This window comes from Danaus plexippus, chromosome 15 (assembly GCF_018135715.1).
Source record: "Danaus plexippus chromosome 15, MEX_DaPlex, whole genome shotgun sequence".
NCBI classification, from domain to species: domain Eukaryota; kingdom Metazoa; phylum Arthropoda; class Insecta; order Lepidoptera; family Nymphalidae; genus Danaus; species Danaus plexippus.
Window position 1 is genome coordinate 6,495,309 of NC_083547.1, and position 17,073 is coordinate 6,512,381.

At 33.3% G+C, this 17,073-nt stretch overlaps 4 protein-coding genes across 4 annotated transcripts; 2 read left to right on the top strand and 2 right to left on the bottom strand.

Moving 5' to 3' along the window:
* Window positions 1-1,024: 1,024 nt before the first annotated feature.
* On the bottom strand, window positions 1,025-4,587 carry LOC116766160 (caprin homolog). Its single transcript, XM_032655885.2, has 4 exons — window positions 4,369-4,587; window positions 3,670-3,852; window positions 3,280-3,446; window positions 1,025-3,058 (listed from the first exon to the last, which is right to left on the bottom strand). The coding sequence occupies exons 1-4, from the start codon at window positions 4,489-4,491 to the stop codon at window positions 1,744-1,746; spliced, it is 1,788 nt and encodes a 595-aa protein (XP_032511776.2). The 5' UTR covers window positions 4,492-4,587; the 3' UTR covers window positions 1,025-1,743.
* A 538-nt stretch (window positions 4,588-5,125) lies between these two features.
* LOC116766161 (putative uncharacterized protein DDB_G0284695) lies at window positions 5,126-10,517 on the top strand. Its single transcript, XM_032655886.2, has 12 exons — window positions 5,126-5,578; window positions 5,729-5,761; window positions 5,854-5,919; window positions 6,063-6,454; window positions 6,718-6,855; window positions 7,320-7,446; window positions 7,935-8,021; window positions 8,089-8,146; window positions 8,513-8,620; window positions 8,876-9,022; window positions 9,167-9,444; window positions 9,734-10,517. The coding sequence occupies exons 1-11, from the start codon at window positions 5,501-5,503 to the stop codon at window positions 9,436-9,438; spliced, it is 1,506 nt and encodes a 501-aa protein (XP_032511777.1). The 5' UTR covers window positions 5,126-5,500; the 3' UTR covers window positions 9,439-9,444; window positions 9,734-10,517.
* On the bottom strand, window positions 10,509-11,669 carry LOC116766613 (malate dehydrogenase-like). Its single transcript, XM_032656528.2, has one exon. It carries the CDS (start codon window positions 11,541-11,543, stop codon window positions 10,548-10,550), a length of 996 nt encoding a protein of 331 aa, XP_032512419.2. The 5' UTR covers window positions 11,544-11,669; the 3' UTR covers window positions 10,509-10,547.
* A 642-nt stretch (window positions 11,670-12,311) lies between these two features.
* On the top strand, window positions 12,312-13,518 carry LOC116766360 (malate dehydrogenase, mitochondrial-like). Its single transcript, XM_032656197.2, has one exon. The coding sequence runs from the start codon at window positions 12,412-12,414 to the stop codon at window positions 13,459-13,461; it is 1,050 nt and encodes a 349-aa protein (XP_032512088.1). The 5' UTR covers window positions 12,312-12,411; the 3' UTR covers window positions 13,462-13,518.
* Window positions 13,519-17,073: the final 3,555 nt, after the last annotated feature.

The following is a 17,073-nucleotide window of genomic DNA, read 5'->3' on the forward strand; positions in this document are numbered from 1 at the left end:
CGAAGGCAGCCCTAGTAGGTTTGTTTCAAATTTGGTTAGGTAGAGAGAGGAGCTTGGACGGTGGAGGTGCTCGTTTAAAGCGCGTTAGATAAGCGCACCTTAAACCTACAGCTGGGTCACAAATCCCGGCACCCGCACTGTAAGTCCATGGAATGCTGAGAGGTTTCGTCTCTAACATTAAAGTTAATAATGTTCATTAATGTTATAGATTTTTTTTATGTTTTGTAACAGTTACTACTACGGCCTGTTTTTAAAAGGGAGTGTCAGAGCTACATAAATTTTAAGCTCTAAATTTTGAAATTCTGTTCGACAGTCTTACAGAGAACTAACATTACTTGAGTGTAATAATAATCTGATAAATGTTCTATTAAATTGACACAATATTTGCGTCTGCTGAGGAAAGTCAGAGTTCATTTGTCACATGCTACTAGAGAATAGATATGGAATGTAGAATTCTATTCTATTGGGATAATAAGTTGGGTTAATCTGGAAATTTTCCAGTCACGATGTCGTTGTGGAATGACTGAAACAATGTTGCTATCCTATTATTACATACAAGGGGAATCCCCCGCTGTGTCGAATGTCTGGCAGCTGTCGACGTAATTGTTTTAGCCGTTTGAATTAGACATTTATTTTGCATAGTACCAGACAGCTATCAAGCTTTCTATGACATAATATATATATATATAGTCTTAGACGAGACTAACACAGCATATGTAAATACAACGCTACAATAAAATTGTATGTAGTTCTTCGCAATTACATCCACACTACACGAGCCGCTTAGTTTGTCATTCAATATGGTACGCTAATATTATATCAAGAACAAATCTACGAACGTGAAACTGTAAACATTTCACACATACACCAGCGACACCAATTTTGACTGAGCAGTGATGTTGTTTGCACAGTAGATGTAAATAAAACAAATATTGAGAGTCAATAACAACGGTAAATGGCAGAATAATGTGTCACCGTCTGTGGACATGAAGACAAACGAATCAATACGAAATTAAACAAATCATCATCATGTAATACTTTAATTTGCTTGCACACAGCCTCTTAGTGAGAACAATGTAGAAGTAAAGAGGGATAGTTTAAAATAAATACCAATACCATCTTAGCAACGGTTCTCGTATTCGTCTGCATGAGATTAGATCTTTGTTTCAGGGAAATCGATACAATTGAAATACATAAAATCATATAAGTAGATTAAAAAAAGAAAATTTTTGTAATAATAGCATTAAGTAGCAAAATTAAAAGACGCATTCCAACCACCAAACCACAGTTAAAACCTGTTCTGTACGAGGCAGCTGATAAATAAAAACATGGCTCATCTCAACACATATAATTGCAATTTTTAAACGAACTGTATAAAAAAAGTCGATGAGATTTGGAAAGGGTCCCCGGTCTAGGGTATTTGTCATGTTTTATTTTTATCCAGTACTTAAATTATCACGAGTACGAGGCACGTACGAGGTTCGACGACGGCCGAGCCGCGGCGCGTCGCTACGACTATACAAGAATCTAGATTTAACGTAACTTACAATAAACGCATATATCGTACATCTAAATTCAAGTAACTTATTTTTTATTCAGTTTCTTTATTTTACTTTTTTTTTATATATTTTTTTTCATTTGTTTATTTTATATAGCGTAATCTCTTGTTTGTTACCACAGCGTTGTTGCCGGTGAAATTTGCCTTTCGCGAATGATTTAGTCCGAGGTTCGACCGTTCACGTACTATTCCACGTTTTCCTGTTTACGGTTGTACTGATGGTTCGTGCGCGGCGTGCGTGGGGCGCCGCGTGTTCCTCCGCGGGGGCCTCCTCTGCCGCGGCTCTTGAACCCTGGCTGGTAGCTGGAGTTGTCGTTATAACGTAAGCCGTTCTCGTTATGATGGGAGTCCCCGTTGTCTCCGTTGCCGTAGTAGTCATTTCCGCTTCTGTTCTGGTAGTTGTCTTTGCCGTGCCTGTTCTGGTAACCGTCGTTGTACTGGCGGTTCTGATAACTCTCTTTGTTACTCCTGTTCTGGTAGTCGTTGTGTCTAGGGTGGTATCCTTCGCTCTGCCTGTTCGTGTAAGCTCCTCGACCTCTGAATCCGTTGGACGAGCCCCTCCCGTTACCCCGGTACCGTCTAAACCGGTTCTGTCCGTCCCCCTGCCCTTGTGTTTTTCGTTCCCCTCCATCTTCTCTTTCCGGGCTGGCGCTTTCTTTTACTTCGTCTTCTGGTTTGTCTTCGACGGGTGATATAACTTTCAATTCTTCCTGCTCAAAGTTGGGTTGTTGCTCGATATGTGGGATCGGTTGGTTGTGTTGCATCGGTTGAGGGATTGACTGAGGAACGTGGTGAGGTTGGGGATGGATTTGAGGAATCGGAACTTGATAAGCCGCGTGGTCTGGATGAGGGGGGAAGTGAGGTTGAGGTGGCATTGGAATGGTTCCAGGTTCAGGAACACGACCTCCAGGCAGTTGGACAAAGTGTTGATTAGTAAATGTCTGTGTTGGGATAGGTCCTGGCGGAGAAGGCTGGTTCATGATCTGTGGAGGTTGTGGAGTTCCTACAGGACTGTCAATCTCAGATTCTTGTAGGAAGAAGAAGTTTTGGGAGCCTATCACTTCAGATATAGGCCTTTGTTGGGGATATTGTTGTGAGAAATAAGCATTCTCAATTTCTTGAAGGGTGATGGGGGGGATCGGTCTTAGTGGGTATCCTGGGGCAGGAACTACGGCTGCCGGTGGGGCTGACATAGGGACAGGGGCCGCATACATTGGAGCAGGCTCAGACTCCTCAATTTCTTCCGTCTGTTCTGGTGCTTCTTCACACACATTCTGTATCTCCTCTGGTTCAGGGATAACATCAGCTGATTTATCAAAGTACCCACACTCATGTACAGCCGTGACTATTTCCTTGACATGGGCATATGTGGTGCCGAGGACTTCTTTGGGTTTTCCATCAATAATAGCATACAGATGTTCCGCAGCTTTTATTGTATACGCATGAAAACCAGGCTGGCCTTCTTCATTCACTTCATGTTTAGGGGTCACTTCAGGATACCTATAAATATTAATAAGTTAAAGAATTAAACAAAGGATATTAAACATGTCTTATTGTATTACAATTCTTGTTCTTCTATATATAATATAATATTTAAAATGTAGTAATTTTAAGTTAATATGTTTGTATTAAAAAATAATATTTTGAACAATTACTTTATAATCAAAGTAAAAGGAGCAATTGTCTTTCTTTGATAATAATAAACTTTTCAAATGACTTACAAGTTATCTAAGATTTTTAAATCCTCCTCAGTTAATTTCACTGCACCATTGGTACCATTAAGGAAGTCGTCTCTAACTTCCGTGTTACCCAGCTGCATGAGGCAGTCCAATATAAGGAGTACCTCACGTATTTTATTCGTGTCTGCCGTATAACGAACCCAGGCATCCTGTAATTAGTTGTATAACATATTTATTTTGTACAATATTAACCTGCAGTAGTCACATTATTATTTAAGTTGCAAAAATGCTCAACACATAAGTAAATTGAGAGGGAATAAAAAAATTGGAATTGCATCCATTTTCAAATTGATATTTGTATGTTAAATAGAATTAAAAAAATTGATCTGAAGACAGACCTAACAATATCAGACAGGTTATAAATTTTGTTACCTTCTTAGCTTGTTTCTTGGCTTCACGTTCTGACGCTATAGCTATCAAAGCCACTTGTTTCGAGAGGTCTCTAGCGAACTCTAGGGTTATAACCACCTCATCATACTTGGCCACCGCTTCCTTTTGATCACTGTTTAATTCCTTACCGGCTTTTTGCAAATCACGGTACGATGTTAATTTGCCCTGAAATATATACGTTATAAATTTAATGTACTCCTAGTTCCCATATTTCAGACATTATATAATTTAACGAGACGACAAACTTTCCACAATGCTATAATCACCGTATAAGTCACAAATGCATATGTCTAAAAGTTGTATATTTACAATGATTACGGACTTATTATAAAACTCGTAATAAAAAGATTATATGTTCACAATAAAAACACCACGAGACTTTTAACTTGGATATAGAAGTTTAATATAATTTACAGTTAAACGTGCTAGTATTTCAATGGCTATTCAGCCCTTTTTAATTTGGGCGTCATAGTTTGGTCACAAAATTATTGGAGCACATGTGTAAAAATGGCGTCAACCGAATACCGCAACTTTATTTACATGCGAATTTTCAATATACAAACGAAATTTAAGGTGCCAGATAACATTTACTAACTAAATATTCAAAAAAGTTTTTAAAAACAAGCTATATATAGATAAAAAAACTGTTATATATTTGTTGATGCCGCGCTTTGTACTCACCTTCCTTTTTTCCAAGTTCCGGATTTTATGTTCAATAATGGTCATTATCTGTCGTATTGGTGAATTATCCGTAGCTTCCGCAGAAGCTGGTTTTTCAGACTTTGCATTCGCAGCTGAAGGCATCCTTCACAGGCAACAACTTCTTCTGGATTGGGTATGGTGGCAGTAGTTGAATAGAAACCAAACCTATATTATATCTATATCTACCTATGTATTATGTACTTATTTCAATACACAGCAACTGTCAACGAAAGAACGAGAACGACGCACTAACTTTCATTGTGCATGTTGGTAACATTGAATAGTGTAGTGTCTACACGAATATATCACCTAATTTATTTATGAAATTCCTAATATGTAACTATTTACAATTATTTTAATCTCTTTAGAACAATACATTTCTTACATGCTTTTTAAAAATAATTTAGTGACATTTTCAGTGCAATAAATTCTCAAATTTACTGTATATAATCTTGTAAATTTTTATAGATTTATAAATCTTACTTCTTTGATGAAGAAGGACTTTACATAAATATAAAGATTTATCGGTCTGATCAATAAATGGAGAGGATATCGTAACGAACATTATGTTTTCAATAAAAATTTTGAAACTTAAGAGTTATTCTTTCAGCAGTGTGACCAGTAGTAAATACGGAAACAAATTGTTGCCATTGAATATTTAAAATATAGCCCGTGATATGTTATTGTATAAACGAAGTATATAAATAAAATGAATGAGGTACATAGATTATAGATAATACCTTGTTAATATAACTATCATACTTGTTATTTGTTAGATACAATATTTTATTCGTTTCTTTAGTAAATTGAAACTAAATAAAAATGATTAATTATTTCATTTAGTATTAAAATAAACTGTGAATGAAATTGTTACAAACCTTGGAGTATTTTTACTTTTGTTTCATTTTAGTTAAACTTTGGAAAAGTGGCTGGTGGCATAAGTTTTCGCTCTTATAAAATTAATCGAGTTAGTAGAGTTAATTTAGTGCATGGTTATTGTAATTGAAAATGTATTAAACTATTTACAAAGTGTATAACTATTTATAAAAATTTACGTGCATAACAATTATTGTTGTTTAATTTGTTGAACTAGTTTTTAAATCATAGTGAGATGGAAGTTTCTAACGAAATAAAGGAAGATATTCGTAAAACACAAACGGATTTGAAAAATGCAATACGCATTCATCAGGTATGCTTAAATATTAAAGCGCATCAATTAAAATGAGATGTAAAACCGAAGTCGACGAGGTTTATTTTAAATATAATTTATGATTCTCTTAACATTAGTAACCCAATCAAATAACTATGTTTAGATACTTTTTTATTATTTCATTTACAGATATGGGTGACTCGATTGGAAGAAGATGAGAATGTAAATAAGAGTATAATTTTTATATATAAATAAATTATAAATTTTTATCAGTTAATATATAATTATATAGTAAATATATTTTTAAATTTCAGAATATTCAACTTAAGTTTAAAGTAAATGAAGCTGAAAAAGAAATTATAGCCATAAGTCAGGCTCAAGTAAGTAATAAATTTATAATTTAAATTGTTGCACATGTGGTGTATAATTTTATAAATAAATATATTAAAAATATATGACAAAATAATTACTTAATATTCTTTTTTATTGGTATTGTTTACTATCTTCTATTATAAATTTTTAGAAATTGGTTGTGGATAGACTCCGCAAGGAGTTAGAATTATATCAACAAAGACTGAGAGCCAGAAATAAACAAGTCAGTATAGAAAATGACAATAAATATGTAGCTCAGCAACTCAGGGATCACCAGTTACAATATCGCAATAGAAACCGTAATATATCACTACTAAAGCCATCGGTACTCAATGAAATACATATCAAGACGGAGCACAATGATAACAACAACTCGGATTCTGATAACGAAAATAAATACAGCGAGAAGGAGAACGCTAATAGCAGTGAAACAGATGAGAAGGAAAAATACTCACAAAATTATAATCAGATTCCCAATTTAGTATTGGGAGGCGGCAGGAATAATTTAACTCATGCCTTGAACAAAGTCAAAGAATCCTTAATGTAAGTGAAATTTTACATTTCCATTCATTTTTAATTTCTAATATTTATTCAGTATATTTTTTTATTATTCATAATATGAGACAAATTAATATAACAACTGATAGTATTGAATATTTTTAATACAAAGTAGATTTATTCTTTGATAACTTTCATTTATTTTAAATATTTTGAAATGTAAGTGTTTTTTTTATTGTAATTTATTATTGTACAAATATATGTGTCATCTTCAAGAACATTAAGTAATAAATGAGTTTATTTTTCAGTGAAAATAACATACAAGAGGAATGTCAATGGGAGGAACAAAGATCAGACTCGGATTCAACATTTGATCTGTCTCCGACACCGTCCCCTCCACCTCTACCTGAGCCGGGAAAACCCATCATTAAGGAAGTGTTCATGAGGTTTAATTTGTCTTCATATTAATATAATATTATAAAAATGTATTTATCTTGTAAACACTATAATCTTTCAGTGCTTTGTATTTTATTTTATAATTCTGTTTTAAATGTAACTCTAAACTATACATATGTACATTTCAAATGATCTTTGAGAGTTATTATATATGTCCTAATCATGTCTCAATAACAAGTACCAGATCATTTTTAACTAAATATATTCCCAAAATGGTGTTAGTGATGTTTATAACTGATTTTTTAAATACAACCCACAACAATAAAACTACAAATGTTCTGCTCATACTATATTTAAAAAAAAAATCACATTATTATGAATTTATATTTATTAATTTAAGAATATTTAAATCTTTTTTTTAAACATTGATTTCCATTATTCAGCCATAAAATTTCTGAGTTATTGTAAATCATTAAAAGCGCCATATTTATTGTCATTACATATTTTTTTTCAGGTTGATCGGCCTGATAACTCCGGCTCAGAAAGAAATTATTGAGAGGAATAGGAACGAACGTCGCAAGAGATCCACAAATAATTCCAACAAGAATGACTTTCTATATGGAAGCTATGAAATGATGCCTGTGAGTATAAAGAAATTTAATTCCCATAAAGAAATTCATGTTTACAGAAACTGGCAAACTATTGGTAATTTTTTTTTAAACTACAATTTTTTTTTAAACCAAGCATCATCAATAGTTATCAACTCGATATCAAGGCAATGGTTTGACATTATTAATCCAACTTTATTAAAGTAGGTTGTATGTTTTGATATATTTAAATATAGATGACTTATTACTTTTAAATGAAACAACATTGAAGTTGATGACTCAAAGGTATTTTATGTATGAATAATACTCGATGTAATCAAATATTGAGGTTATTGAACCTTGTAACTTTTATTATTTAAATAATTACTTATTTTTATATTTAATGTATTACTGTTGCTTGGTATGAGTTTTATGTAAAAACTTAAATGTACCTACGTTTTGGATCAAAGTTTAATTTCAAAGAACCTTATAGCATACGGAATATACATTACGGAAATATAAAATAATTTAATTTTTTTCAGAAACGTAAAAAATTAAATCAATATCCGTATCTACAAAGTCACAGTGACCCGCCTCAGACGAGATCCGCTAAATTACGTCAACAGCAGGTATTATACATACATACATATATATATTTATATTTTTGGGTTTTTAGTAAATCATATATATTTTCAGAACCAAAACAAATCATCGAGGGAGGGCTCCCCTTCCGGTTCATGTTCCGAAGTTAAAGGTGAGTGGAACACATTTTTAGCAACATTTATTATACACACAATATAATATAATATTATATAAATATATATTTGTTAGTTACTCTTTTAATAATAAAGTATCTAAGCGATTTTCATAAAACTTTAGTATTGAAGTATATCTTGCCAGTTACTGACACTGACGTTTATGCAACTTGATATACACATACATACATACATAGGTATATATATATATATATACATATATCATTTTTTTAAAGCAATCTAAAAGATTTCCTTTAAAGTGCAGTATTAAAGTATTGTATATTCAGTATCTTGGCAGTTACTGCTACTGAAGTTTATGCAAGTTAATTTTATATATTTATACAAAATATTACTAATATTTCCAGGTTGGGGTAACAACAAGCCAGCATGGTTGGCTTCTCTTCCAGCTGGTTTGTCTGTGGAACCAGTTTACTCTCCCACCAAGAAAGTATGTCATGGGTGTGGAAGGAACGGTAAATAAAAATATTTTTCTTTTATCTTATTGTATATTTTTTATATGGGTAATTTTTTTTGTAAACTAGTTACATGAAAGTATAGACATGGAATGTATAATAACTATAATGGACAAATAAGAGGACATTTGAATGTAGTTTCCTTCAGACATGCTATCGTTAAGTTCTTCAATTTTCAGCTGATGTGAGAACCAGTTATAATTTAATATATTATGAGATACTATATGTTGACCACATTATATTGACCTCCGTCAGATGTTCCATCTCTTCTGGTGTGGTGTTCGTCCTGTACTGTATGGCTGCATACAGGGTGTTCAACGAGTGGTCGATGTAGCTGTGGATCTACGCTGCCAGACCCAGCTGAGTGCAGCGTTAATTCCAATAGCGACGATATATATAGAGGTATATATACATATACAACTGATAGTTATACATTTAAGAATGTAGTTCAATTTTTTAAATGTTTTGTAACAGATTAATAGAAGTGGCAACACTAAATGATTATGGTTTTAAATAAAATAATGTGTTTTTTAAATATTTTTTAAGATAAATTAGCGGAAAGGAAGAGGCTCCAAGAAAAGAACATAGAGCTCTGTAAGGAACTGCGCAAGTTAGAAGCGAGGGCAGCGACCTTGAAGGAAAATTTGGACGAACATAACGCTGAGAAACGGCAGCTGTTGGCGGATCAGATAAAAACACAGAAGAATCTACAGAAACTTCTAGACTTTATAAGCCAGTTTAAAGAGACCTCTATAAGCATACGTTCAACATCAGTGAGTGAGTCGGGCAGTGAAGTTAGTAAAAGTAATGAAGATTGAAGTCAGGTCAGATATCATTATTTACCGAATGTTTCGGAGCTTTAAAGGAGGGTTATGTTTTCATTCATTCTTGATATAACCATTTAGCTTGGCCAATTTATTTGTTTACTAACTAACATACTTAGGAATCTGTAGGGTAGAATGAAAAAAATACATTGATTGCTTAAATGTTTTTTCATTATAGTCTTTCTTAATTTTAAATAATTAATACAACAAAATAATTTGTTTTAAATTGCTTATAATATGAAGTTCAATACTAGAATTTTTTTTTGAAGATGTGCCATTTTTGTTTCAGGTACCAGAATATTTTTGTGTGTTGTCCTATAGATAGCGTTAGACTGTACAATGAATTTAAATGAATCGATGCCGTTGTTTCAGAGGAACTGTTGGTGAATTTTAAAGTTATTTGTTTAAAAAAAAATGTATTTTTTTTATTGAATTAATAGGTATTCTGTTATGAAATGAATTAATTCAATGTGTATAATTTTATGTCCATTAATTATTAAAAAATGTTCGATCAATTGCTAGATATAGAAATTTTTTTGTATTTTTTTTTTCCAAAAATTTAGGTTACTTTTCGTTGGCAGCGATTAATTTTAATTTAGTTTACTTAATTTTCGGTTTTATTAAAAATGTTATTGTCTGTAAGCATGATTTTGTTACCAAATACTTAGCTTATTCAGTGTTATTGTTTATAGCCAATGTTTTGTTGAGATATGAAAATTATTATTGGATTGTAAAAAATAAATTTGCTACCCGAAACGTGTTCAGTATTGATCTTATTTTATGTAGCCTAAGTCTCTACACATGTATGTCTTAATTATACAAGTATTTTTGTATGTAAAAAAAATTGTATCATTTGATATTGGGTACAAAATTTCGGGTCACTCGAGGTTAGTTTTAATCCCGCAATGTTTTCAATAAAATTAAACAAAAATTAAAAAAAAAAAATACTTTGAATTCTTCCGTGTTTTAATTCCTTTATCATTAGTATTGATATTTTCTGTGATATGATTTCTGTATATAAAATATTTTGTTAGGCAGGTTTTATGTAAATAAATATTCGTAAGTTGGTACAACTGTGTATTATTTTCAATATGAACTCTGGACTACTCCAGCTCCAGTGCCTTCTTCCCCATCAGGACTTCCTTTCTCAGCTGCTCGATACTTCTTTCTAACAACTGACATTCGTATGACGATAGGTTTGAGTAGCTTTGCATCTCCTTAACTCCATTTTGATCAACGGTGACCAGTCCAGAGAAATACGACGTGCCGAAGTCATTGTTTTCAACGTACGCTTGTATTTGAGTCGTTCGACCGTCCAAAGCATCCATAATACATTTAGTGAATGCCACAGCGCCGTACGCTACGGACAAAGATGGCGACCATCCGCATTTTGATTTCAAAATTGCGCTATCAGATGACCTCACCCTAGATGTGAATTCTTGTATTCTTTTCTCGTCCAAGTTACATTTGGGTTCTGCCTGTGACAGTAGCGGTATCAGGGTTTTTTCTGAGTGGCCGCCTATCACTGGGACGTTGCAGTTTTGAGGATCCTTTTCGGCTTCCGCAGCGTACAATGCTTCTGTTTTCAGCTTATCTAATATTGTGATGCCGAACATTTTTTTGGGATCATATTCCCCATGGTTCTTCATTATTTCCGCAGCCATGGGAACTAAAGTGTTAATGGGTTCCGTAGCGATACCTACGAACGGCATCGGCGACATTTTGGATATACGAGACGATAAAGTCTTTATAAAATCAACGTTTGCGTTAAACCATGTTTCCTTAGATGTCCCCGGGCTTCGGGCTACGCCGCCTGTGGCTATTATGATGCTAGAGTCTGTCCAGAACTTTTCCAAAGAGTTACCTCCAACTACTCCCTGTAACGCGGACCCTGATGGTATGTGTGACAAATCTAACACAACGCCTGGAGTGTGCTCTAGGTCGTCATGAATGATCAGTTTCGTGATCGCTGGCTGGGTCCGGAGCAACAATCCGACAGTCTGTCCGATCTCACTGGCCCCCCCGACAACTGTTACTTGATAGTTTCTTGAAATACAGTGACGTGAAAGAAAATGGAAAAGTTTCTTTGTTTGGAACATTCTGTTTGATTATGGTTCTATAAACGGTTGGTGGACTTAATACTGTTTACAGGGAATTTGACATTTTATTTATTAATTCATTTCATTGTTAAAATCATTCACGTCCTTTTATAGATTATACATAAAATCACTTAAAACCTTAGACTCCCAGATTATTAAAAAAGTTCCTCAAAGTTAATCAATTATATCGTAAATGTATTTCGCAATAGATTTTTAAAGGCAGTTTTGATAAAACGAAAACTTATGAAGGATCCTATCAGTCAAAACTTTATTTTTATAAATAGCTTGTATAACTTGTATGTTTAAAATGTAACATGTATTCTCCTGTGCATTGATACTCTGCTCGGCACAGAGTTTTATAAACGATCAAATGTCAAGAGCCTTGTAATATGGCTTTTCCAGTTTATTATTTTTCTCGTTGATAATTTTCTACATAAGGAAACAACCAGTTCGTCAATAACTTATTATTTAAGAGTATATTTTAATCATCGTTAAACAGACACTATTCACAAAAATTTAAAAGTGTAGATTTCATTAGTTATACAAAAAATATTGAATTGATAATCTAAATGAGAATTTTATACAATAATATCCTAAGGACTTTCGATTGAATTAATAATTAACTGTTGATAAATTCATCAGTAAGTGTAAAAACATGAATATAATCATATTATTAAGAACTTATAAGTAACATAAGCTGCTTACACGATCTATTCAATAAGATTTTCTTGCTTGAATTCTGTCATAGTTTCCTCACTTCATATTTTGTTTGTTATTTGACATTTCTGTAATCCTATTACCTAAGTCGGGACAAAATTAAAATATTCTGTAAATTTTTGTAAAACATTCTGAGCCAATATTCTTTATTATGAATGTATTTAGTAGAAGTTTACAAAGAACACAATTTAAATCTCTTTGTTCTGTAAAAAATTATGTGCAGCGAAGAAATGTACAAATATCGATAGTCGGCGCCGCTAGTGACATTGGAAAGAACGTGGCATTGCTGTTGAAACGGAATCCTTATATTACGAGGCTGCACTTATACGATGACAATAATATAGTAAAAGGTATTGGCCTGGAATTGGAACAGATTCCCGGAGGACCCAAAGTAGCTTCATTTTCGGGGGATCCCTTTTTGTCGGCAGCTATAAGATACTCCAATCTGGTACTGCTTGTTTCGAGAACTCCTCGTAAACTCGGATTTTCCCGTGAACAGATGCTAGCCACGAATGCTATACCCGTATATAAATTGTGCAAAGTTTTGTCATACCAAAACCCTGATGCTTTTTTCGCCATTTCAACTAATCCTATAAATTCAATAATACCGTTCGCAAACTTATTATTAAAAAACTGCAACGCTCATAATCCGTTCAAACTCTTCGGTATAACCCACATCGACACGACGAGAGCCAGGGCCTTCATTTCAAACACTTTGAACGTTAATCCGAGACATCTCTATGTACCGGTGATCGGAGGGCACTCTGACGAAACGATAGTTCCCCTATTTTCAAATTTGTGTCCTAGCCATTATTGCGTCGGTCACTGTGAAGCTGACACATTGACACGTCTGATTAAGAAATCTGGTACAGAAGTGTTAAACCGAAAGCACGGCAGTGATTCATCAACGCTGGCTATGGCCTGGTCGATCAACGAATTCGTCCAAAATCTCATTGAAGCTCTGTACGGGAACTGTGTAATCGTGAACAGTTATACAGCGAATCCTCATTTTGGAACAAAATTTTTTTCAGGTCCGACTAAGGTTGGACCCGAAGGCGTCATAGAAACATGCAATAAGACCTTTCACATGAGTGACTATGAAAGCAAACTCCTGGAGCGCGCTGTTCCCATCATAAACAGGGACGTGGCTGAGGGTGAAGCGCATGTCAGCGTCCTCGAAAGTGCCAGGAGTTGTTACTAGACGCCATGTATGATTTGTTGTGTTTTACTTTACAGAATAGAAATAGTTGTAACCCGATGTTTATTTTCATTTAAAAATTTTACGCATAGACTCACCTATACTGTCGGAAATATAAATGAACATTTTGCGATAGTTCGAAGCTACGGTTATGTTCAGTGTCGGTAGGTAACTAACAAAGGTTCAATTTTCAACAAACAGCTGAACGCGGCTCAAAACGACCATCGAAGTGGCATGTTATTGGAAAGAGCGTGTAAGTACCTCGGCGGGGCTCCGGTCACTAATAAACTAAGGAGTAGATTGCACCTTACACTTGCACGATATTACCTCAAACAATTTACTGTATCAGTATGACTATGTTTGTTTTATATAACATTTCTTGTAAAGTATCATACAAGAAGTTATTAAAAATAACTTGGAAAGTTTGTTAAACTTCAATTACGTTATCAAATGTAATTAGCCAAAAATGTTCATCGATTTTTTTTTGTTACAATACCAATCGTCAACAGAAGTCCTGTTGTGTCTGTTTTTATTTTATGACTAATCATGAAACGAGACTTAGTGTGTCCTTAGCTTAACTTAGCCATTGACAGTTCAATGTTACCGCAAATAAGATTCCTAACGACAGGGTTAACTTTAAGATAATCGTTGTATGGCCATGCGAGGGTTGTGTAATGTGGGTCTTAATGTCCGATGCCTTGACTGCTTGCATGGTTGTTTGAGGGTTAAGGGCCGTAAAGCTGGTGATTATGTGCCTTATCTTGCTTGGATAGTGAGAAACTATTCGGTGATTACTATTAACGCCTTGTTATTCGTAATTGCGTCTCTTTGCCTTAATGATGAACGGATTCGGTCCCATTGTTTTTACTTAACAAAGCTCGTTTGTTGATTGTAGTGTACAATAAAATTTGTATGTTTCCGTTTGTACGTAAAATTAGGTGATAGGAAATTAGTTCCGATCATTCGGGTGTCGTTTCTGCAAAGCTTATATTTAATTTTACTAAAATTTAATTTGAAAAGTATTCTTTAAGACATTTAATATTTTTAAATAATGCAAAGCAAAAAGTTATCAATGTTTTTGGCAGCCATTTTTAATAATTTGGGCAACTGGAAAATTTCACAAAAGTATTGTTTCCAAACTCAAGCGCCGTGACAACCGCTCGCTGTTATCGGTGCTCGCCCGTGGCAAGAATTGCAAATGGCTATAATTCCAACTACGCCAATAAATCAGCAGCACCCGTTCAAGTTTTTTCCTCGAGGGTGTACCTACATTGTTAGTGATTGATCGTCAGTTCCCATACTTAAAACTTTGTTACTGAACTTGAGCATGTGTTCTCCAAAGAGTTTACTTTGGCATGTGAATCGGTTACGATTGATTGAATTTTAATTTTATTTCCGTTCCGTTTAAAAACGTTCGAAATATTTTTTTTATTTGATATATATTATGTATAAATTACGTGCGTTCAACAATTATTTTACATAATTATAGTTATAAGAATATCATACTAAATCTATATATGAAACGGATATTGGCTGTACGGAACAAGTAGAAGAAAAGCCATAAATTAGTTATTGATGACACCCTCGGGAGTCCATCGGCAGTCTGCTGATATAACGGCTATTTATAACCTCTGCTAATTGCCCTTAATTTATATATACGTCATCCGTTGTAAGACTATTGAAACCTGCGTGGGCGACAATTTAAATACTCAGAATATATTCATAGGTTTATACAATAAAATATACATAAAGATTAAAAATAAATGTACGAACAAGACAATCAAACATCAAAGTGAATAAAACGGAGAGAAATATTTTCTGTTTTCAGATTACCCGAATTATATATATAGCTATAGTATATAAAAATATCTTATAAATAATATTACCGAACGACAGCCTCGTCTGTTCCTGACTGTAATTCGATACCCTACATAATTGTCGATGGAACGCAATCAGTCAATTTTCTGAAACTCCTAACATATTCAGACACTATTTCCCCTTCTTCACGGTGCATGCCAATTAGTAATTTAATTCTATTCGCTGGTACTGCTCATTTATGTCATGGCTTCATAACATTATTACATATTTCAAACGTACTTTTAATGTTATTATTTGAGTACATTGTATACGTCCAATAGAACTTATAAGATAAAATTTACTTGAATTAAATAAATTTTAATTTATAATTTTAAAACTATAACAATTAAAGCGAGTGTAATTAAGTCATATGTATGAAAACGAGATCTTTAAGTACACCATGTTTATTAAGTGTTTTTGTCTTGACAGATACAGATGAAGAACATAATACGTTTCCGTAAGCATTTTTATTTTACATTTAAATGAACAGACTGTCGTATGACTATATTTTGCGACCACTACGTCCAGCTAATACTAATACTTCTTTTTGTACTATTCTTAGTCCAATTTGACATAGTTACGGTACTTACGGAGCGTTTACAGTTATTCATTCATAAATCTCCCCACGTTACAACAGAAACGGTAAACGGTTCGTATTTTGTGCATCTTACACACTCGGTGTAAGCAGACTCTTGATTCGAAACCGGCAATATTTGTATCAAAAATATCATCAATGAGACTTTTAGAATAATATTTCAATTATAGAAAAATTTAATATTGAATATTTGAGTCTTTCGTCGTCTGGTTTGCTGTTATAATCGAATTGATTAAGCCAATGAATCATTTAATTAAAATTCTAAAGACGCGGTGTCATAAACTCATCCCTAGGACGGGGTGAGTGTCGTAGTACATCGTTTATTTGGGAGATATATAATATAACCAATATCAAAGGTTTTATAATTATAGTGAAAACAGGAACAATTTAGAACTCTTTAGATTTTGGTAGCAAATTTTGATAGATTGATGAAATCCTTGTGATATGTTTAATTACGTTTATAAAATATTTTGTAAGACATGACTTGTTATTTGTATTATATTTAGATGGTATAATTATTAATATTTATCTTTTGTATACGTACATACGAGCTGGACAGATAACAACATTACAAATACATAACAGTGACTGCGACGGGAATAAGAATATGAATTCTTTTTGTATGTCAAAGTATAAACGGGAACGACGCGCTGGCAATCATAAATTATAACAAAGAATATAGTTTTTATTAAAATTATGTCTTTACTTTTCTACATGAATAGTGTTATAACATCTACTTTTTAAAAATATATTTTTTTTCTAATGAAATATGTTAAGAGACTTAAATTATTTCATTTCGAGTATTCAAAATAACTTGTTTTAGAAGACAGAAATGACTTCACAGAAGTCGGAGAATGTATTCCTGCCTTGGATACTAAAATACTAAAATTTTATACAAAAAAATATTACCAATTTAAAATATAACAACTTTATATTTATAATTTATAGTGAATTTGTTATTACGATTTTCATTAAAAACATTACAAGAACACTTATGATCAGGCACATTGTAACAGTCATTAATACACAGCTTATGTTCTGTCATCAGCAGATTTCCTCAACATCCATAACTGGTCCATATTTCATGGTTCCACACAATGGGATGCTGCGTGATCATTATACTCTGTGCGGTGAGATAACACGGCCGCGTGCCGGCGCGTGCG

Bases quoted from the DNA above. Each gene is read 5' to 3' on its own strand.
- LOC116766360 (XM_032656197.2), top strand. From the start codon at position 12,412: ATGAATGTATTTAGTAGAAGTTTACAAAGAACACAATTTAAATCTCTT.
- LOC116766161 (XM_032655886.2), top strand. From the start codon at position 5,501: ATGGAAGTTTCTAACGAAATAAAGGAAGATATTCGTAAAACACAAACG. The intron at 6,455-6,717 runs GTAAGTGAAATT...TTTATTTTTCAG, and splicing joins AAAGTCAAAGAATCCTTAAT to TGAAAATAACATACAAGAGG. The intron at 8,022-8,088 runs GTATTATACATA...ATATATTTTCAG, and splicing joins CTAAATTACGTCAACAGCAG to AACCAAAACAAATCATCGAG.
- LOC116766613 (XM_032656528.2), bottom strand. From the start codon at position 11,543: ATGTTCCAAACAAAGAAACTTTTCCATTTTCTTTCACGTCACTGTATT.
- LOC116766160 (XM_032655885.2), bottom strand. From the start codon at position 4,491: ATGCCTTCAGCTGCGAATGCAAAGTCTGAAAAACCAGCTTCTGCGGAA. The intron at 3,853-4,368 runs GTGAGTACAAAG...TATATATTTCAG, and splicing joins GGAACTTGGAAAAAAGGAAG to GGCAAATTAACATCGTACCG. The intron at 3,447-3,669 runs GTAACAAAATTT...AACTAATTACAG, and splicing joins CCAAGAAACAAGCTAAGAAG to GATGCCTGGGTTCGTTATAC.